Consider the following 22,959-nt stretch of genomic DNA (forward strand, 5'->3'; position numbering starts at 1 on the left):
AACTGGTGTTCTACGGATCGGAGCGTGGAATGTCAGATCACTTAATCGGGCAGGTAGGTTAGAAAATTTAAAAAAGGAAATGGATAGGTTAAAGTTAGATATAGTGGGAATTAGTGAAGTTCGGTGGCAAGAGGAACAAGACTTCTGGTCAGGTGACTACAGGGTTATAAACACAAAATCAAATAGGGGTAATGCAGGAGTAGGTTTAATAATGAATAGGAAAATAGGAATGCGGGTAAGCTACTACAAACAGCATAGTGAACGCATTATTGTGGCCAAGATAAATACGAAGCCCACACCTACGACAGTAGTACAAGTTTATATGCCTACTAGCTCTGCAGATGACGAAGAAATTGAAGAAATGTATGATGAAATAAAAGAAATTATTCAGATAGTGAAGGGAGACGAAAATTTAATAGTCATGGGTGGCTGGAATTCGTCAGTAGGAAAAGGGAGAGAAGGAAACGTAGTAGGTGAATATGGATTGGGGGTAAGAAACGAAAGAGGAAGCCGCCTGGTAGAATTTTGCACAGAGCACAACCTAATCATAGCTAACACTTGGTTCAAGAATCATAAAAGAAGACTGTATACATGGAAGAAGCCTGGAGTTCCTACACAGGTTTCAGATAGATTATATAATGGTAAGACAGAGATTTAGGAACCAGGTTTTAAATTGTAAGACATTTCCAGGGGCAAATGTGCACTCTGACCACAATCTATCGGTTATGAACTGTAGATTCAAACTGAAGAAATTGCAAAAATGTGGGAATTTAAGGAGATGGGACCTGGATAATCTGACTAAACTAGAGGTTGTACAGAGTTTCAGGGATACATTAAGAGAACAGTTGACAAGAATGGGGGAAAGAAATACAGTAGAAGAAGAATGGGTAGCTTTGAGGGATAAAGTGGTGAAAGCAGCAGAGGATCAAGTAGGTAAAAAGACGAGTGCTAGTAGAAATCCTTGGGTAACAGAAGAAATATTTAATTTAATTGATGATAGGAGAAAATATAAAAATGCAGTAAATGAAGCAGGCAAAAAGGAATACAAATGTCTCAAAAATGAGATCGACAGGAAGTGCAAAATGGCTAAGCAGGGATGGCTAGAGGACAAATGTAATGATGTAGAGGCTTATCTCACTAGGGGTAAGATAGATACTGCCTACAGGAAAATTAAAGAGACCTTTGGAGAAAAGAGAACCACTTGCATGAATATCAAGAGCTCAGTTGGAAACCCAGTTCTAAGCAAAGAAGGAAAAGCAGAAAGGTGGAAGGAGTATACAGAGGGTTATACAAGGGCGATGTACTCGAGGACAATATTACGGAAATGGAAGAGGATGTAGATGAAGATGAAATGGGAGATACGATACTGCGTAAAGAGTTTGACAGAGCACTGAAAGACCTGAGACGAAACAAAGCTCCGGGAGTAGACATCATTCCATTAGAACTACTGACAGCCTTGGGAGAGCCAGTCCTGACAAAACTCTACCATCTGGTGAGAAAGATGTATGAGACAGCCGAAATACCATCAGACTTCAAGAAGAATATAATAATTCCAATCCTAAAGAAAGCAAGTGTTGACAGAGGTGAAAATTACCGAACTATCAGTTTAATAAGTCACGACTGCAAAATACTAACACGAATTCTTTACATACGAATGAAAAAACTAGTAGAAGCCGACCTCGGGGAAGATCAGTTTGGATACCGTAGAAATATTGGAACACGTGAGGCAATACTGACCCTACGACTTATCTTAGAAGCTAGATTAAGGAAAGGCAAACCTACGTTCTTAGCATTTGTAGACTTAGAGAAAGCTTTTGACAATGTTGATTGGAATACTCTCTTTCAAATTCTGAAGGTGGCAGGGGTAAAATACAGGGAGCGAAAAGCTATTTGCAATTTGTATAGTAACCAGATTGCAGTTATAAGAGTCGAGGGACATCAAAGGGAAGCAGTGGTTGGGAAGCGAGTGAGACAGGGATGTAGCCTCTCCCCGATGTTATTCAATCTCTATACTGAGCAAGCAGTGAAGGAAACAAAAGAAAAATTCGGAGTAGGGATTAAAATTCATGGAGAAGAAATAAAAACTTTGAGATTCGCCGATGACATTGTAATTCTGTCAGAGACAGCAGAGGACTTGGAAGAGCAGTTGAACGGAATGGATAGCGTCTTGAAAGGAGGATATAAGATGAACATCAACAAAAGCAAAACAAGGATAATGGAATGTAGTTGAATTAAGTCGGGTGATGCTGAGGGAATTAGATTAGGAAATGAGACACTTAAAGTAGTAAAGGAGTTTTGCTATTTGGGGAGAAAAATAACTGATGATGGTCGAAGTAAAGAGGATATAAAATGTAGACTGGCAATGGCAAGGAATGCATTTCTGAAGAAGAGAAATTTGTTAACATCGAGTATAGGTTTAAGTGTCAGGAAGTCGTTTCTGAAAGTATTTGTATGGAGTGTAGCCACGTATGGAAGTGAAACATGGACGATAACTAGTTTGGACAAGAAGAGAATAGAAGCTTTCGAAATGTGGTGCTACAGAAGAATGCTGAAGATTAGATGGGTAGATCACATAACTAATGAGGAAGTATTGAATAGGATTGGGGAGAAGAGAAGTTTGTGGCACAACTTGACTAGAAGAAGGGATCGGTTGGCAGGACATGTTCTGAGGCATCAAGGGATCACCAGTTTAGTATTGGAGGGCAGCGTGGAGGGTAAAAATCGTAGAGGGAGACCAAGAGATGAATACACTAAACAGATTCAGAAGGATGTAGGTTGCAGTAGGTACTGGGAGATGAAGAAGCTTGCACAGGATAGAGTAGCATGGAGAGCTGCATCAAACCAGTCTCAGGACTGAAGACCACAACAACAACAACATCATAAATAATAAACGAAGCAAAAATTTACATCCTGTAATTCAAACTGCAGTTACCAAATAAGTAAAAGGACGATTAAACATGTTATACTAATTATCAAACTGACAAAAAACAGCATACGCACATTATATGACAGAAGCTACATACAGTTACTTGTACTCTATTGGAACAACACAGATCTAGACCACACTTGAAAGGTAGTTAATTAGACGTAGAAGCTTAGGAAATTTTAAATCGTTCTTTTCGATTATTAAAAAGGAGTATTTATTTTACCATAAGCAATCATTTCGGTCATTTAAAACGTAACCAGTGTTGCACTTTCGTCTGATTTCCGCTTGTGTCTGGAAGTTTCGTCTCCATGCTAATTTCAGAAGTATTCCTGCATTTGGTAGCGTTGTCTTTGGCCTAGTATCACATTGATACGGGAAACACTAAATATTGCCACACTGATGTTTCTCAAACGTATGTTACTCCAATGAATATTTCTTTGTAGGGAGGTCAAAACATCATATCTTCGGTGGAAAATCATCGAGAAACGAAAAAGCAACTTGAAGAGTGCCCCAGGGAAATGTGTTGGGACTTTTGCTGTTCATATTGTTAGAGATAATTAATAGTAGCCTCAGACTTTCTGCAGATGGCGCAGTTATCTCTAAAAATGTTCTGTGCGAAAACCGCCGCACATATATTCTGGAAGTCTTGTAACGATTTCCAATTGATGCAAACATTGACAACTTTAAATGTCCATTAATGAAACATTATGCTCTTCACATCATGCAAAATCGTATGACTGCAATAACAAAGAGTGACAACTGGATCAGTCAGCTGGATGTGACAATTTCTAGCGATGTGAATTGAAGTGGTTATAGAGGCTCAGTTGTTGGTAAAGCAGGTGACAGACTGGACAGAATATACGGAAAATGGAGTCACTTAAAAAACAGTCCAGCAGCTGAAACTAGAATATTGCTGCAGTGTAGTGGACCCATGCCAGCGAAATCTAACACGGCATACCGAAAGTTACAGAGAAAAGCAGCACGAATTGTCACTTATTTGTGTGGCGCACGTGAGAGCATCATTGAAATACCTGTAGTAGCAGATAATTGAATACAGACGCCATCCCGCGAGTATCTAATTACAAATTTCCAGTGAAGTGAGAATGAAGAAACAAAATACAGCTCCCTTTATATCGTTGTAGTATGAATCACTAATACAAGCTTGGATTAATTACAGCAGGCAGAGAAGCATCTGAACAATTGTTCTTGCCCCGCTAGATACGTTAATAGAACAGGAAGAAACAGTAAAGCTTGATAGTATGATAAGTGCCCTCGATCTTGTTCTTTACAGTGGGTTGCATAGTATGGATATAGATATAGAAAATATCAACACACATAGAACTTTCACTCATCAGTTATTTCATGAGCGATAAGACGTTGTAGACCATTATCAACAGTTACTACCACCAACACTGTATTTTATTGTTTCAGTGTCGTAGGCAATGTGGATGAATGCCGTCGCATTGACGTAAATAAATTATGCTAATGAACCTACAAGATGGATAATGAAGCAGCAGTATTTCCGAAGAACACTTACTGTTAAACAATAAAACGAAATATGAAAAGGAATGAGAGGAATCTGATACCGAAGTAATCGATTTTCTTAAAATTACCAGATAGTGGAGCCGGTTAGAGTCCAGTCCGAAAATATACAGGGTTCGGGTTCAAGATCCAGTGTGCCATAAACTTTTAATCTGTTGCAATGTTTTATTATAACGCATATTCCGTTGCAGCGTGGAAGATACATTCTCGAAAGCAGGTAAAACGTAACGGCAGAAGACGATAACTGCATAGCAACAGAAAATCGCGACTTGGTCAATAAGGAATTTCTCTTTTCTAAAATCAACGATGTAGTAGAGAATGAATAACATAACGGGAGATGAGAGCAGGAAAAAGCACAAATGTAATGTGAACGAATAATAACTGCAAAGGAACAAAACACTTTTAAAGTAAACATGATAACTATCACATGCCAAATATACTGCTTGAATGTTACTTGGATGTCTGAAAGAACGGATCATTCACGATCCTTAGCTGTACGAAATAATTCCAAATTTATTCGCTGTCGTCGAATTCCGTGACATTAGTTGTATTACGTATAAAGGTACCACCTATTAGTTCGTGCAGGGCCAGGACTCGAACCGGATTTCCAGCTTACTGCGAAGAGTCGCCTTAACCACTTTGGCTATCCCTATACCTAACACAGCTGGTGGCAAAGAATTGACAGGCGGTAAATAAATTTCGAATTATTTCGTACAGCTGCGAATGGTAAATAATGTCTGTTCTTTGAGACATGCAAGTAAAGCATTACAAGCCTAGACGGGTACTCGACTATAGCAACAGTGGTCTCGATTCCTCCTAGGTTCATTCTCCCTGTGCAGGAATACAATTAGTAAAGTTGGAGAGCATTAGGTGGTGAATATAGAGAACTATGAAATAAGGATGTAGACAATGTGACACAAGGAGGTTCCGGGGAGCGTTCAAGTACTGTGTAGCGGAAGTAGTTAAGGCGTCCGCTCCCGATAAACGGGGAACTCTGATTCCAGTCACGATGCGGCAGAAATTTTAAATAGTACGTCTGTACCTAATATAGCATTGATGCTAATATAGCATCAATGACAGCACGAACCCTCGGACTCAAGCATTACATCCCCCCCTCCCCCCCCCCCCTCGTTTTTTTAAGTCATCAGTCATCGGTCTGCCCTACACTAATTCCTCCTTTGTGTCAACCTTTTCATTTTCAACATATGTCCTAAATTATTTGCTGCATGTGTTCCAATCTCTGATTTCCTCTACCGCTTTCAGCCTCTACAACTCACTCTAGTATGATAGAAGTTATTCCCTGCTGTCTTAATAGATGTCCTACCGTTCTCTCCTTTCTTTTTGTCAGTGTTTTCCATACGGTAGTTTCCACGTCGATTCAGCAGAGAAGTTCCTCATTCCATACCTTATCAGTTCATCTAATTATCAACATCTCAGGTTCTTCGATTACCTTCTGTTCCGGTTTTCCCCAAAGTCTACGTTTCACTACCGTACAATGCTGCGCTCCAAACGTATATTCTCAGAAATGTTTCCTCAGATTACGTCCTATGTTTGATACTAGTAGACTTACCTTGGCCAGGAATGCCATTTCCACCAGTGCTAGTCTGGTTTTTGTGGTCTCCTCAGCAGAATTCCTTAGCTTCAACTACATCGTGATCTCTAATCATGACGCCAATTTTCTCGCTGTTCTGCTTTCTTCGATTTACACACAATCGATATTCTATTTTTTGTTAGACCATTCCATTAAGAGGTCCTATAATTCTTCTTCACTTTCACGGATGACAGCAATGTTATCAGCGAATCTTGTCATTCATATCTTTCACCTTGAATTTTAATCCTACTTTTGAACATTTCTGTTATTTCCGTCATGCTTCTTCGATGTATAGATTGAACAGCAGGGTCGATGAACTAAATGTTTGTCTTAGGCTCTTTTTAATCAAGCGCACTTCGTTCTTTGTCTAGCACTCTTATTATTCTCCACTTGGTTCTTGTGCACATTGTATATCACCCGTCTTTTCCTATAGCTTACCGCTATTTTTCACAGGATTTCGAACTATTTGCACCATTTTACACTGTCGAAAGCTTTTTCCAGGTCGGCAAATCCTTGGAATGTGCCTTGATTTTTCTTCAGTCTTGCTTCCAGTATCAAACGCAACATCAAACTGCATCTCTGGTGCCTTTACCTTTACTAAAGCCTAACCGAACGTCATCTCATAGACACTCAATTTCCTTTTTCATACTCCTGTATATTATTCTTGTCAGCGATTTGGATACATGAGGTGTTAAGCTGATAGTGCGATAATTCTCGGACTTGTCGGCTCTTGCAATGTTCGGAATTGTGATGGATTATCTTCTTCCGAAAGTCTGATGGTATATCACCAATGTAATACATTCTACACACCAATGTGAACATTAGATTTTCTTTTTGCCACTTGCCACAATGACGTTAGAAGTTCCGATGGAAAGTTATCTATCCCCTCTTCCTAAGTCGTCCAAAGCTCTCAAAAATTCTGATTCTAATACTGGATACCTCATCTCTTCCCTGTCGAAACCCGTTTCTTCTTCTATCACGTCCTCAGCCAAGTCGTCTCCATCACAAAGACCCTCAGTGAATTCTTTCCAGCTATCCACTCTCTCCTCTGCATTTAACAGCGTTCTTAATGTTACCACGCTTACTTTTAATTTCACCGAAGGTTGTGTTTACTTTTCTATATGCTGAAGCAGTCCTTCCAACAATCATTTATTTTTCGATTTCTTCGCATTCTTCATGTGGCTGTATCGCCTTAGCTTCCCTGTATTCCTTCTTTATTTCATTCCTAAGTGACTGGTATTTCTGTATTCCTGATGCGGCTGTCAAGTTTGAGGCGACCATGAGAAGAAGATTATATTCCTATAGATCAAATAAATAGTGACGACATCTGTATAATTGTCAGTAACACAAGTGTCAAAATACATTTGTCAGGTGGAGGTGAATGTTATCTTTAATCATTTTTAAGTTTCATTCTGAAATAAGGTTACTAAATGCACTTAACACAGTTGAATTATGCAAAGAATTCACAGAAAAAGAATAAGTAACGTACACAAAGCTGATAGTCTTCTCATTAAAAGCTTAGAATATCGACATGCACTTTAGGCAATATAGCTGAAGTGAGTACTGAATTTGGATTAGAAACGGATAACAAGTAAGCAATAAACGTGGTCGTTATCTCGGTCGTTCCTTATCTCGTGGAATCCAATAAACAATTCACTTTGTCCTTCCACCATCGCTTAGCCTTGCTACACTCACACTCTCCTCCACTTCTTCTTCATTATAGTCATGTTTATCTCTTCAACTTCAGTCGGTTCTCTGATACATTTTTTATCTCCTTGCCTTAAGTCAGAACTGCTTGTAATCACTGACTGTAAACTTTCATTTTCAGTGACATCAAAAGATTAGTTTTGGGAACTCTCTTTAGCTTATTCAAAGCCATTCATCAAGTTGTCTTATTCAACAGCCCTAAATTAAACTACTACTCACCCAGTTCTATGGCTTCATTGTTAAATTTACAATTTTCTTTCGATATGTAAATAATAAATCACATCAATCATATACATGATTTTCAGGTTAATTTTAAAACTTGTTCCATGAAAATTTCTTGCACATTGCTGAAGTCCACTGTGCTACAGCCTACAGTATAAAGTCATTTGTAAAATGAAGATAATATGGATATGTCCTATTAAAATGTATTGCTTCCTCAGCTTTTCAGTTTATAGGATCGGAAGCTTCTTCTTGAACTGATGATAAAATATTGTACTGTGAAATCTTTTTGCTTGCTTCCTTATCAATATTCATTTTCTCAATATCTTTGTGAAGCTTAATGGAAGCTGCAGTACTGATGTGTATAATTTTCAATATTCTAATATTGGTGGAATGAACATTTTGTTTTGCAGAGGCTGGTGGTACAAATTTTTTGACCCTGAATCAAACTCTTTACAATATCGACAATTCTAGGGGAAGAGTTAATAAAACTCATTGGACCTTCCCATGATTTCATTCACAGTTTCCAAATGTTCCATCGAATTCTAAAATCAGATTTTTCTTTTGACAGATGAAAATCCAACTTATTCCTATGCAGTTTGTCAATATATTAATGACTATTTTGAAGATATATGAAGATGATAGCTCCTTAGTTTATTATGCCTTCTCAGTCCCATTTTTGTCAAATACAATAAGTACAGCATTGTTCATGTTTTGGTGAATTTCCTGTACTGCAGATATTTTGTAAACATTTTCCAAGTTCAATTTGTATTAGTTTGCCTTGGGTTTAACAGTTTCTGTTTAAATACCTTCATTTACCAGGCCTTTTCAATTCAATTGTTATTAACTGTGGACTATTTCAATTTTCATTTCTATCTGTGTCCCTAACGAATCTTCTTAAACTTAGTAAACAAATGAAAAACTCTTGGGAGGCATGTATAATTTTATTTTTGTTCTTACTTACAGTGCTGCTTGTCCTCATAACATACAAAATGTGGTGTCTGTGAGATAGAAGTTTCTGTCTTTTCTTCTTCATAGTCTAATTGCTTTCAATTGATTTCTCTTAATAAATCTGCTTTATATATTTTCTGTCTTGTCAAAGACATTTTTAGTAGTGTTGTTTAATTTATCATATTATGCACCAAACCCAATATTAAATAAAAGTGTAGACCTATAAACTGCATATGTAATTGGATTCTCAATACAAATTTTAGTAGCAATGGTTGGTAACTATAAAATCAGTTTTTGATCTGAAGTTAAATGCTTGCCATGAAAAAAAAATACATTCTTGTATTTGAGGTCAGTACTTATTTCTTCTATAGAACTTCTTTGCAATAAACTGACATGAAATTCTGAATGTGTTTTAGGTAAAATAGAATGTGTTGTAAGTTTTCCAACATCAATTTTTTTGTATGATGAAGTTATTAACATTAAAATATTTCAAATTGAAAACAAGTGGTATATTAATTAATAATACAATAGTTTATGCTCATAAGTCATAGTATAAAAGAAGTGAATAAAATGGTGTTCAAACTACAAGTCAACAATACATTTGGAAATTTTGTAAAATGTATTTCTAGTGATCTAAAGTCTATTTTGGTATTCTAAGTACAAACATCATGTACAAAAGTTGTAATTAAAAATTAAAGAAGTGAATCTGAAAAACTTAATTTGGAAGTACCATTAACTATGTTACATTAAATACTATGTAGAAAACTAAAAGAATAATAATGGGTAGAAACTAGTGGAAATTACTTTGGAGAGAATTTGACTTGACAGGAACAAGTAATAAACAGTGGTTCAAACCCAGACCACAGATCTAACTTGAGCATCTGATTATATCTTAGTGTATCTATAGAGTAGAGACTGTAAATGGCGTTAGTTTTATAGAATTTAAGTTAAGAAATATGTGTTTATGATTATATGACATGAATTTTTCCATGGTTGCAATGAGGTCATTAGAAACAGAAACCTAAATGCTGATGAAGACATTATGAAGAGGCATTATTCTTTCAGCATTTTCTTTTGTCAATATCATAATATTTAATGTAAAATTAATATATCTGGTCATTTATCCCTATCAAACAATAACATAAAAGCCTCTTTCTGCTCCCAGTTACGATTCTTTATCTTTTTAGTTTCTGGGTTGTTATGACAGTTTCTGTCATCCTCTGTTGATCTCTTGTTATGTATTACACTTTCCTCTGTCTCAACCTCTCCCACCCCTTCATTCATGTCCACTGCTGTCAGTACCCCCAGTTTAAACCTACCTGCCTGTAATTTAATTTTTGATCTGCTTTTCATCATGTAGTGTTAACTGTTTTTTTCTGTTGTAGCTACTACTATTTCCATCATGTGTATCAGTTATTGGGAAGTGTTGAGTTCCATTCTAAATGTGAGGACTTCTAAAATGTGAGTGATAATCACTGTAATGTAAAATGTGTAACAAGCCTGATACCGTTAATCTTTCCAGAGCAAACAAATAAACAAAATAAAAAAGTTACATATTTATACCCTAACTAGCTCATTCACACAGATGTGTAAATGTAGGGATCTCTATTCTCTCTAATGTGACCAGAGTTGTTGCAAACAAATAAACAAAATAAAAAAGTTACATATTTATACCCTAACTAGCTCATTCACACAGATGTGTATATGTAGGGATCTCTATTCTCTCTAATGTGACCAGAGTTGTCTTGGAATGTAATAACAGCTAGTCTTTTTATATGTTTTTAGATTTTCAAATTTATTTAAGTTACATAATTCTATCGTTCACTTCACTGAGGTTTCCCATTTTACTATGCTTTTTAATAAATATAATGCTTCATGGCAGGTATAAAAAGGTAAAGACTTTTGTAAGTGTATGTATTACATATTAACACTGAAAAACAGATACAAGTTGAAGGCAATAAAAATTATCAGAATTAACTATTTGTCTAAGATACAAAAATTGCCATAAAGAGGCCTAATGGAACTATATAAGTCTAGCATCAGAACGTGTTTATTTGGAGTGTAGTGCTTTGTTTAAACAAATGTGGTACAATCAATAGACATGTGGCTTTTAGAAATGTGATGTTGAGGAGCTTGTAATTTGAAATAATGGAGACTAGATGCATTCAGTAAGGTGTGACTTAGGACTGATTTACAGGGAAAGATATAAACAGAACAAACATGTTGAGGGAAAGATCTCACTTGCAGAAAATTAAACAACTGTAACAACTGAAGATATTTATTTGGAACAAGCTATACCTCTAAAAACGTTTTAGTTGTAGAGGCTTTCAGGAGATACAGCAGTAATATGTATTACAAACCATACTGAAGGCAGTTAACATAAGTATTGCTAGTGCAAATTTACAGTCACTGTTTAGCCTGTTGCACATAATATTATCTCTGTTCCTTGCATTGCTATGAATCTCGTAGAGAAATGGACTGACTGATCATCTAAATTCGAAATGTTTTCAAAAAAGTACTTTTAATGCTGAAAGTGAAGTGGAAAAAATACCTTTATAGTAGATCGTAATAGTATTTATTGTCTCTCCCACAAACAGATTTTTCAGTTTAGTTCTTTATTAAGTTATTGGCCATATTCCGTCCCTATTTTATGTCCATATGTAAGAACCAACACAACAGTTCTGTTTGTTGCTTCATGTTTCACAAGGATGCTTAGTGGTGAAGATACAGGACTACTTTTTAAGAGAAGTAGGGTTCAAATCCAATACAAATGATTTATGTTTTCTTGCTCATTACCCTAATTCTATTAATTCTAATGTCAGATTTGAAACGAAAATTTACTTGAACGCAACATTGCTTTCCTTGGTGGTCATACACTCCTCTCTTCTGTCCTTTCAATTGCCTTACCCAGCCATTTATAGGGGACCTACAGATTAACCCTCCTACTACCAGGATTTTTTTGTTTCACTGAGTATCACTAGGATCATAGAGCTTGATGTTATTTACACAGGATATATTGTTTGTATTTGAAGGAACTAACATAAAACATACACTATAGTTGTCTGATGTAACAGTCATAGTTCTATTTTAGTGAATACTACATTCAAGAAACAAAAATTTAGACTAGGGTCATATTGACCCCAGTGGTACTCAGCACAAAAAACATGAATAAATTTTGATGTGTTGTAAATATAAAACTGACAAAACATCATTTTATACAACTGACTCAGAGGTCTAAAGTCGTATTTAGATAATAATAGCTTTGAAAATAAGGGAGATGTAATTTTCCAACGTCTGTAGGGGTCACAATGACCCCAGTGGCACAAGGAATGCTACAACAACGTCTGAGACAAGAAACCCTAACAATAGATACAAAAAAAAGGCGGGAAAAAGTATTTTAATTATAGCAGATATTTCGGATAAAACCTGTTCAACGCAAAATTCATCATTTTGTCTTCGTAAATGTCACATTCAAGAAATAAATAAACAAAATTTGGGTAATATTGGGCCCACTGATACTCTGTGCCAAAAATATGAATAATTTTTAATGTGTAGAAATGAATGAGAGAAAGCAATACATTCTGAAAATAACGGCTTTAAAACAAGGAGGATGTATAATTTCATTGTTGTTATAGGGTCATATTGGCTCCAGTTGTACTAGAATAGTTAATGTGCACCTGCAATCACTGTGCAGTTTGACATTTTTCACTAATAGAAATCATTGCCAGATGTGAAAGATGGAAATGGGTCTGGCCGCTATATGTCCCAATATTTCATCTCTTCCCAATAATCTCGCTGTCTAACTGACATTACACCACTTATAATTTTCATTTACTATGTAGAAACCGACAGTTCATGAGCACAAATTTAATTTTCTTTTGAAATTCCCCTTTCCTTGGTGAAAAGAGAGTATCATGTGATATAGAGAACTTAATTTGCATTTGTAGTAAGCTACCCAAAGTTTTCTGTAATTCATGTCCACAATTTTATTTTGTCCTCTTCTCTTAGCTTACTTTATTCCGAACAATGGTTGCCATTCTCTGCGTATTTTCAATATTACTTTTTCATTGAGCTACTCCGCCTACATGCCCGTAAAAGGCATGACTGTCCTTTTGCTCTAGAACATGTATCTTGCATAACTGTCGAGGACTTCGATTCAGAAGAACTTTATTCTAGTTCCAAACGATTTCGGGACATTACTTCTTGCCGTTTCATGTTTTCTCTGTCGATGCCGATTACTGTTCACATACTTCACGTATTATGTAGCTTTTTCTAAGTTTTCTAAAATACGATTTATTCATCTTTACCCTCATTTCCTTCACTATCTGTTTAATATATTGCTTATCTTCCACAATCTATTTTCCAGGTATCTCCATTGCTGTGGTCCTCCATGAGCCATAAGAAGAAACTCTATTTCATTGCTGTGAAAATGAAGACTATAATCGTCACAGCGAAAGCAATATATGATCTTACATTAGTCTATTCCGCTCACACACGCTGCTCGTTTCTGTCGTATGATTCAGATCTTTATAAACATGTGATGTCTTGTGATAAATGTTCATACTTGCGGTGGCAAAGACAGTGCTGCTCTGCAAGTAGGGTAATGGCTACTGTTGAGCTTGCTAACGAGGAGAACACGGGAAGTGCCATAACCCGACTCCCAGAAATTTCGCTCAATGGAAGAGGAGCCAAAATAAGCGTACACTTGTCACGGTTTATCCCTAGATACTCGTCCGTCTTTGAGGAAACGACCGTCAAAATTGCTGACGTAACTTAAACGACTTTTCGCTCGCGATCAGCTCATCTCAATTGGTAGCATAGTGGCTAGCGTAGCGGCTTCTCACTTTCGTGTCCCATGTTCGAAACACAATCATTGTTTTTATTTGTTTTCTCTTTCCATTTCTCTACTCATGTCCGTAGAAGATCACAAAACGAATGTTTCTTACATCTCATCAACTTAGGGAATACAAAGGCTGAAGAACCAAAGAAACTGGTACGCCTCCCTAATACCGTGTAGGGCCCCCGCGAACATGCAAAAGTCCCGCAACACGACGTGGCATGGACTCGACTAAATGTCCGAAGTAGTGATGGAGGGAACTGACACCAGGAATCTTGTAGGGCTTTCCATAAATCCGTAAGAGCACGAGGGGGTGGAGATATATTTTGAACAGCACGTTGCAAGGCATCCCAGATATGCTCAATAATGTTCATGTCTTGGGAGTTTGGTGGCCAGTGTTTATACTAAGAAGAGTGGCCAGTGTTTATACTAAGAAGAGTGTTCCTGGAGCCACTCTGTAGCAATTCTGAATGCGCGGAGTCACCTGTCAGAGTTGTATCTAGTCTATTAGGGGTCCAATATCACTCCAACTGCACAGGCCCACACCATTACAGAGCCTGAACCAGCTTGAACAGTCCCCAGCTGACATGCAGGGTCTATGGATTCACGAGGTTGTCTCCATACCCGTACACGTTTATCCTCTCGATACAATTTGAAACGAGACTCATCCGACCATGCAAAATGTTTCCAGTCATCAACAGTCCAATGTCGGTGTCGACGTCCCCAGGCGAGGCGTAAAGCTTTGTGTTTTGCAGCCATCAAGGGTACACGAGTGGGCCTTCGGCTCCGAAAGCCCATAACGATGATATTTCGTTTAATGATTCGCTTGCTGATGGCCCAGCATTAAAATCTGCAGCGATTTGCGGGAGAGTTGCACTTCTGACACGTTGAACGATTCTCTTCAGTTGTCGTTGGTCCCGTTCTTACATGATCTTTTTCCGGCCGCTGCGATGTCGGAGATTTGATGTTTTACAGGATTCCTCATATTCACGGTAACTCGTGAAATGGTCATACAAGAAAATCACCACTTCATCGCTACCTCGGAGAAGCTGTGTCCCATCCCTCGAGCGCCGACTATAACAACACGTTCAAACTCTCTTAAGTCTTGATAACCTACCACTGTAGCAGCAGCAACCGATCTAACAACTGCGCCAGACGCTTGTCTTATATAGGCGTTGCCGACCGCAGCGCCGTATTCTGCCTGTTTACTTATCTCTTTATTTGAATACGCATTCATATCCCACTTTCTTTGGGGCTTCAGCGTATTAACTGCAAATTACAATTGGGTTTCATTATAAGCATCATACATCTATTATTCATATGTTTATTCTTAGGGAATATTTGGTGCGTTCGCTTGGATGATACAGATCATAGAAACATTCGAAACAGCCGGCCGTCGTGGCCGAGCGGTTCTAGGCGCTACAGCCTGGAACCGCGCGACCGCTACGGTCGCAGGTTCGAATCCTGCCTCGGGCATGGATGTGTGTGATGTCCTTAGGTTAGTTGGGTTTAAGTAGTTCCAAGTTCTAGGGGACTGATGACCTCAGAAGTTAAGTCCCATAGTGCTCAGAGCCATTTGAATCATTCGAAACATAGAAATTATGAATATCAGGAGCATCACACGAAGACAGGTTTGACACAGCGTCATTCTTCGTACGACTACCACAAGGAAAACAAGCGTCGTTAACATTGCTGAAGATTTCAAACGTTAGCAGTAATTTCGCGGCACTCGACGCTTAACGGATCATTTTTCAAAAACCTGGTGCTTGCAATTGATTATGAACCAAATGAAACAAGATACACTACAGAAAATTCACCGAAAACAACTTCAAATAATTTTTCCAATCACTTATTGTGGTTTTTTTCTATTCACCACATGTACAATTAGCATAGGAATAAGGACAACGTTATTTCAGTATACACTGGAAAACATTCGTGTAGTTATCTTTTAAGGACATGAGTGGATAAATGAAAAATAAAAATAATACTAGTAATCGGTTTTAGGACACGGGAAACAAGAGATGTTGAAGCTGTGGCGCTAACCACTGTGCCACCGTTCCGGTTAGGTTACTTAGTCCCCAAAGAGTACAAAGGTTTCGAAAACTTTGACCATCGTTTTCTACAAAACGATCGAATATTTACAGGTAAGCTGAGAGATGTGTTCACTTATTTTGATCCCTCTTCCACTCAGTGAAGTTTCTGGAATATCAGGTTATGGCACTTGAGTTCTCCTCGCAAGGAACAACTTTAGCTTCCAAGCTATGTCCCACGAAGCTCAAACCTAGCCTTCGCGAATTAAATGCATAATTTTTATTGAAGTCAAATGAGCCGGCAGAAGAGTTACAAAAGTACTTCTGTTCGTGAGCAGCGAGTTCAGGACATCCCAATTAGTTTTTCTATCATTTCGCTGAATCACTCCAGCAGATCACGAAGTGGTTTACTCAGCAAGGCCCATATCACCTGTCGAACCTCACTACCTAACAGAACTACTGCCACGTATCAAACGACGTTAATATACGGGTACTCGACATTGGTGCATGCGAACGTGCACCGGTCTAGAAATGGCCCTGGGCTGTTAGAGGTACGAGGCACGAAGTGTTCTGAGTCTATGGTTTATTGACTGCTGTTTGTTAGAGCTAAGAAACTAACTGCATGTAAGCAAAGTGTAACGTGCAGGAGGAGAGTGGTGCTGTGGGTGCGTGTGTGGGTGTGGGTGTGGGTGTAAGTGCGTGCAGACTCACGCAGGCTGCCCCTGAGTTTGCGCTGGTGGCGTTCGCTGTACTCGTCGTGTGCCGTCATCCGCGCCGAGTCATGCCCGTGCAGCGCCAGCGTCGGGAACACGGCTGCAACAGCAGCGCCGTCAGTGCACAGCGGCTACAGCAAGAAACACAGGCAAGCGGCTGCCGCCAGCACTCCGCAAAGCTCTGCTGACAAGTGAGTGTGCAAAGGAAAAGCTCAAGCTCTGGCCGAATGCGTCCGCGCGGGTGAGAGTGCACTAGTGTAGAGTACGTGGTGCGGCCCACGTCTTTAAAACAACAAAACGAACAAGAAAGAAAGAAATCGTGGAATGCGACAGCCGGTCCTGTAGTCCCTCTCGTATTCCAGCAGCCTCTGGTCTGACGCCACCACGCAGCGCTTTAAATACAGAGCTACATTTAGACGAAATCTCTGTATTTCATGTAGTCAGTTGACGCAGCTATAAACCTGTGTAACGAGTAAGTAAAAATACTGCGAAGTACAGATAAGCTCACTGAACAAAATATCAGTTACCCCCTAAAACATCACACTGGTCGATCTGTTGCGCTGTATATGATGTAGAAATGTTTCCATACGGTCATGTTACCCTCCACCGCTGACTTGAGTCATGGCAGTAAAACCTTTGGTATGTGACACTCGGCTGTGTGAAATTATCGCAGTACGAAGGGTCGACTTCAACAGACGACCCAGTGGCAGAAAGGAGCTATCCTGTTGCGACTTGCACGTGATCACCCCGTGAATAAACCTGCAAATGTGTGCCGTATCAGCTCGGGTAGTCCAACGTGTCTACAAAAGCTGGCGTTTCTCTCGCAGCCATGTCACGCAGCACTGTCTACGACTACATCCACATCAATGATCTGCAAGCCACCCGGCAGTATGTGGCGGGGCGCACTTCCGGTACTACTAACTGATCCCTTGTTCTCTGTAAATGGCGTGTGGTAAGAATGATTGTCGCGAAGAGTGTGTATTAGTTCTAATTCCTCGAATTTTCTCATCCTGGTCATTCTGCGAAATTTATTTAGGAGGAAGTATTAAACTGTCCGACTCTTCCCAGAAACCACTCTCTAAATTATTATTTAGGAGGAAGTATTAAACTGTCCGACTCTTCCCAGAAACCACTCTCTAAATTATAACAGTAAACCTCTCCGTGTTGCCCAATGCCTCTGCTGTAAAGTTTGCCACTGGAGTTTGTTGAGCATCTCTGTTGCACTCTCGGGCCGATTAAATGATTGCTTGGCGGATCGCGTCGCCCCTCGTTGCATCTTCTCTCTCTCTCTCTCTCTCTGTCCCTCCCTCCTATCAGTCATATCTGGAAACAGTCCCAGAGCAATACTCACGAATCAGTCAAACAAGCGCCTTGTAAGTCACTTCTTTCGTGGATGACTGACATTTTCGTAAGATATTTCCTCGATGGGGAATATACCTGGCATTTTCTTTCAATGCTATTTGTTCTATATGGTCAGTCCACTTAAGGTCACTCTGGATAGTTCCACCTAGATACTTTACGGTGGTTACTGTTTCCAGCAATTTGTTATCACTAGTGCAGTTGTACAGTAGTGCATTTATTTTCCCATATATATGCAACATGTTACATTTATTTATATTCAGGATCAGCTGCCACAGCCCGTGGCATTCATCAGCCCTCAGTAGGTCATTTTTCAAGTTGATACTATCTTCTGGTGTTGTTACTCCATTACACACAATCGTGACATTTGCGAATAATATTAAAGAGTTTCCGACGATTTCTACTAGATCATTTATATACATTGTAAACAGTAACGGTCCTATCACACTTACTTATGGCTCTGCCGAAATTACCTTTATATCTGTCGATTTTGTTCCGCTCAGAGCGACTGCAAGGAAGTCTTGAATCCAATCGCGTATCTGGTTCAATACTCGGAAAGCTCGTATCAATCGCAGTTAGTTTCCGAGCGAGCAGTTGAACTGCGTGCTGTGGACATTTCTACTCGGTTCGTCTCAGAAGGCCACTAATCAAATCGGCACACAAGCTGCAGAGCTTCAGTTGGCCAAAGAACGCTGAAACTGCATAACGGTTGACCAAAGTCGTGCACTGTGACTCCATGTGACTTCACGAGTCGATATTTTGCCTCTTTTCAAATAATATAATGCGTCGTGTGCACCGACGACCGAACGAAGCATTGAACACGCATTATGTGGAGGGAGGAGTTCAGACCTTAGATGGTTTTGGAATGCTTTGGGGTGTGTTTTTCGGGCCATGACTTGGGCCCATTCATTCACACTAGCGTGATTATGAACCAGGATGTTTATTTCAAAAGTGTCGGTGACTTCCAAATCTTGCATTACGACACGAGCTGAGTTCACTGGGCTGTACCCATTCGTTCCATGTTCGACGAACACTCAAGTAGCCAATAGGCACCTCGACTGAGCCGCTATATCACCCGATTTTTGTCCCACAGCAGAAATCTCTCCCACTATTTGAAAGAGCAAGAGGAGCTTATCAGTCATCATTCCCTCAGTTTGGTGATTCTATGAGATTTAACGATCAATTAGTCGGTTCAACTGAATATGGGTTACACGAAGAAACTTGTGCAATATCTTCGTCGAAATGAGGCCATTAACAGTGTCAGTGCCGGTGTTAGACGGGTGTTACTGTTTCTTTCCGCCAGTCTGGTGATGTAGCTTAAAGTCAGCATTAAGCCCAAAAAGCTCTCATAAATAGAGAAGATAGTAGTTGTGAATTAAGCACTGGCTATCTGTGGGAATCACAGTGATGAAGAGCAGCAATACTTGTTTCTCATTGTACCCGACCAAGAACGAAACTTAGACCGCAGTATTCAGTTGGTCCTGATTTTTAAATTATCGTTCTATGATCGAAATTTATTTCGTAATTTCCATTAAGTACTTGAAGGGAAAGCTGGGTTGGTTCCTCAAACCAGGCCACGACCGATTTCCATTCCCAGCTTTTGTCCAGTGGGTGGTTGCGTTCCAACTAACCTTGACGTCGACATGGAACTTACCTTTAAGCTACCTTCTTGTCTTACCGCCCATTAAGCATGGAAGGACGCTTGGACTTACATCAATTCTCCACCATTTACGAGGGGTAGTCAAATGAAAACCGAACACCCGCCACAATGGGACCATTCAAAAATAATCACCACCCGCGACATTTATCGCAATGGTTCAAAAATGGTTCAAGTGGCTCTGAGCACTATGGGACTTAACATCTGAGGTCATCAGTCCCCTAGAACTTAGAACTACTTAAACATAACTAACCTAAGGACATCACACACATCCATGCCCGAGACAGGATTCGAAACTGCGAGCGTAGCGGTCGCGCGGTTCCAGACTGCAGCGCCTAGAACCGCTCGGCCACTTCGGCCGGCTTATCGCAATGAGACGAGACAATCAATTCCTGTTTCGTTGAACTCGGTCGGCCGCTGATGGATTCACAACCGCACGCACTCTTGTACTTCCTAGTCCGACCAAACCGACGTCCATGTATGTCTTTCACTACGGTGTCAAAGTTGTGAAAACCGCACGGTGCTGCAGTGTTTCCCAAACCCAGCCTTCGTCCGATCGGCGCTGTGGGGGCGTGCGTTTTCGTGCAGCGGAATGATTCTGTCCGATAGCATCCCTGGGCGTTTGACATAATGGCGCGTACAGTTTCTGATAAGTGCCTTCATTGCTCTGCGGTAGACTGTGGTTCCACGCTCCAGGAAATCGACGAGAAGAGGAAGCATACTGTCGCAGGATAACACTAGCCCGCGCATTCCCAATCGGACGAAGGCTACGTGATTTGCGCTTCTTTGTAGATCTGATGAATGACTTGCATGGACGTCCGTTTCACTCGGACGAGGAAGTGCAAGAATGGCTGCCGTTGTGGATCCGTCAGCGTCAGACCGTGTTCTATGAAACAGGAATTTACTGTCTCGTCTCCAAGTGGGATAAATGTCTTAAAGTGTATGATGGTTACTTTCCATGGCCCTTAGTGGGGTGTGTCCGGTTTTCCTTTGAGTGCCCCTTAGATCTTTCAGGATAACAAAAGCAGCAGTGAATTGACAGAACGTTGGTGCGTTGTGTATCAGTAAATTTCACAGTCGGTGACAGAACTCTACTTTTACTGTTTTTATTAATATCGTTACCTCAACGAGAAATAATCGTGGAGTCAAATAATTCAGCGTATAATGTACATTTTGTATTTTGAGTGTCATGAAGTAGTTAAGCACGTATTAAGGCACCAATGACGCAATTTTGCGGTCAGAACTTCCTGTGGATGCAGGCTTGAATGAGCGGAGGATATCAGATAGGCTAAATCGTTCCACGATTATGTTATTACTGTCTACGAGATCTGAAACAAGCTCAGTATCGACACTAGGTGTGACAAGCTTCTTTTTTTAACATGAGATCTCTGATACTTTTCTCATTGACCAGTATATGTCAGATTCCTGCTTCACAGCACCCTACTTACTGCAAGGACAAGAGCACTAGCAAAACAATAGCTCAGCGGAGTCGCTGGAGGCAAGCAGTGTGCCAATTAACCGGGATGAATAAATAACAAGCACCGCAGCGTCCTTCCGCAGAGCCTGAGGTGCCTTTGTTATAAACCGGTTAGAAATGTCGACAAGTTGGAATATTTTACACGAAATGATATCCGTTTTTAGTGCAAGAATTTATTATACTACAATCCGTGCGTTGTAGTCTCTCGTATTTCGTATTTTTCAAGTGCTTAAACTTGTTCTACTACAATTTACAGAATTTTGTCGAAACAGACTTTTAAAAATTAACAAAACATCACGTTCACTCTCAACGATTGTATTTTTCAGTATATTTCGTGTATGAAATGAACCCCCTCCCCCCCCCCCCCCCTCCCCCCCTCCCTCCCCTCCCCCAAGCTCGTAGATATTTGAAAAAAGTCACTTTTCAGAATCTCCAGTAACGCTTTCTGAAATATTACTTTTGCTTTTTCCCTATATTTAACGAACTCTAATAGAATTTCATCAATTATGATTACAGTATCGCCTATTTTAAAATAATTTACAGTTCATTGTGAAAAGATCAGTTACCACCCCTATGACTGTCAAGGTTGTTTTCACAGTTGATTCCACAAGGGCGGAGATGTTACAATGCAGAGAAAGTCTGACACCTCTCGTGAATCTTTTATTTTAAATCGCTGTTTCTTACTCGTAACGAAGTAAAATATTTAGTTTTCAGAAAAGCCATTATACGTTTACAAAGTACACATTAAATACAATTTCAATGGTATATATTGCGTGATTTACCTGGTAAACTGTGGAAGTTGAAATTATATGTTAATCCGTGAGTGGAAAGTGCAATTACACATACACAGAAATATTAGATGCGCCAGCTGTAGGGAAGCTGTTATTTCACACGAATCGCTGACTTAAGACCACATCTAAATTTTATTATGGTTAATCATTTCAGAAGCATAAAATTCTGGACACACAACTTTTACAGTATTTTAAACTTTCTTACAACTGATTAGCATTAATGTTACTACAGTCCATTCGATGTATGATCTCTATCACGTTTCTTGAATGATAAGTCTTCACGGTTTTAAGACAAACTAGAAAAACTGACGAGATCACTTGCACTCATTTGCACCGCGTTTTTTTTTTTTTTTATTAAGAACAACTGTCAATTTAGGCGATAGACTTCTCGTCGCATTCTATATTAGCTCACAAAGCAGTCCCATCCAAAAGCATTGAGACAGATAAGCCACGGCATCAACATCTGTTCCCCAAGATCAACACGCTTCAAAAAGCGCGCATGCCTTCGGATCAGATTGGCGGTTCCATTCTACCTTTTACCTACATCAAGACTGCAACTGAACTCTGTTTCATACTTCTCCAGAGAACTGCTGTCCATTCCTCCTCTAGAAACGTGGGGACTAACAAGATGCAATGCGCATCCTACTGTGTAATGAGTCACTCTGTTGCGATGTCTAATATGAGACTCCTTCCTTAAAGAGGCAATACACTGGTGTCGAGTAACGCTGGACAGTTTGTAGTAGGGGAGGGTGTTGTCCCTTGGAACACACTTCTTACTTTCGCCTCTAGTCAGCCCAGGAATTGATGTTTAAATGAAGGCATTCACTTTTCATTTGCTGCAGTCTTCCTCCCTTTCTCCGAATTTTCAGAAACTGCCCCAGAAAATTGAGGTCTTTTCTAACGTGAAAACGTATTCCAAGGTAAAGTATTTTTAGGCTACCTACGAACAATTAATATTCTATTCAAAGTTAAAAGCCTTGCACTCGATAAAACCTTATCTTTTCAGTCTATTACAAAGAACTTTACTACACACCAATAATCATGAAGTGAAATTATATTAAACAGAAATATTATGAAAATTACGTTTTAACTTAAATACTATTTGATCCTGAAAGTACCGGAAACCAACAGAAATTTGCAGTTTCAAGACAGGTGAAAT

The 22,959-nt window shown here is 39.4% G+C and overlaps 1 protein-coding gene across 2 annotated transcripts in view; it reads right to left on the minus strand.

The window, feature by feature from the left end:
• Positions 1 to 22,959, minus strand: part of LOC124547636 (zinc finger protein squeeze-like) — a 253,666-nt gene that overhangs the window by 66,511 nt on the left and 164,196 nt on the right. Inside the window, exon 2 of one of the 2 annotated variants that reach the window (XM_047125120.1) lies at positions 16,515 to 16,616. The exons of the other annotated variant lie outside the window; for it this stretch is intronic. Coding sequence (XP_046981076.1) covers positions 16,515 to 16,616 — 102 coding nt within the window. The remainder of the gene's footprint in view (positions 1 to 16,514; positions 16,617 to 22,959) is intronic. 2 annotated transcript variants of the gene reach the window in all.

The sequence above is a fragment of the Schistocerca americana genome, chromosome 1 (genome assembly GCF_021461395.2).
Source record: "Schistocerca americana isolate TAMUIC-IGC-003095 chromosome 1, iqSchAmer2.1, whole genome shotgun sequence".
In the NCBI taxonomy this organism is placed as follows: domain Eukaryota; kingdom Metazoa; phylum Arthropoda; class Insecta; order Orthoptera; family Acrididae; genus Schistocerca; species Schistocerca americana.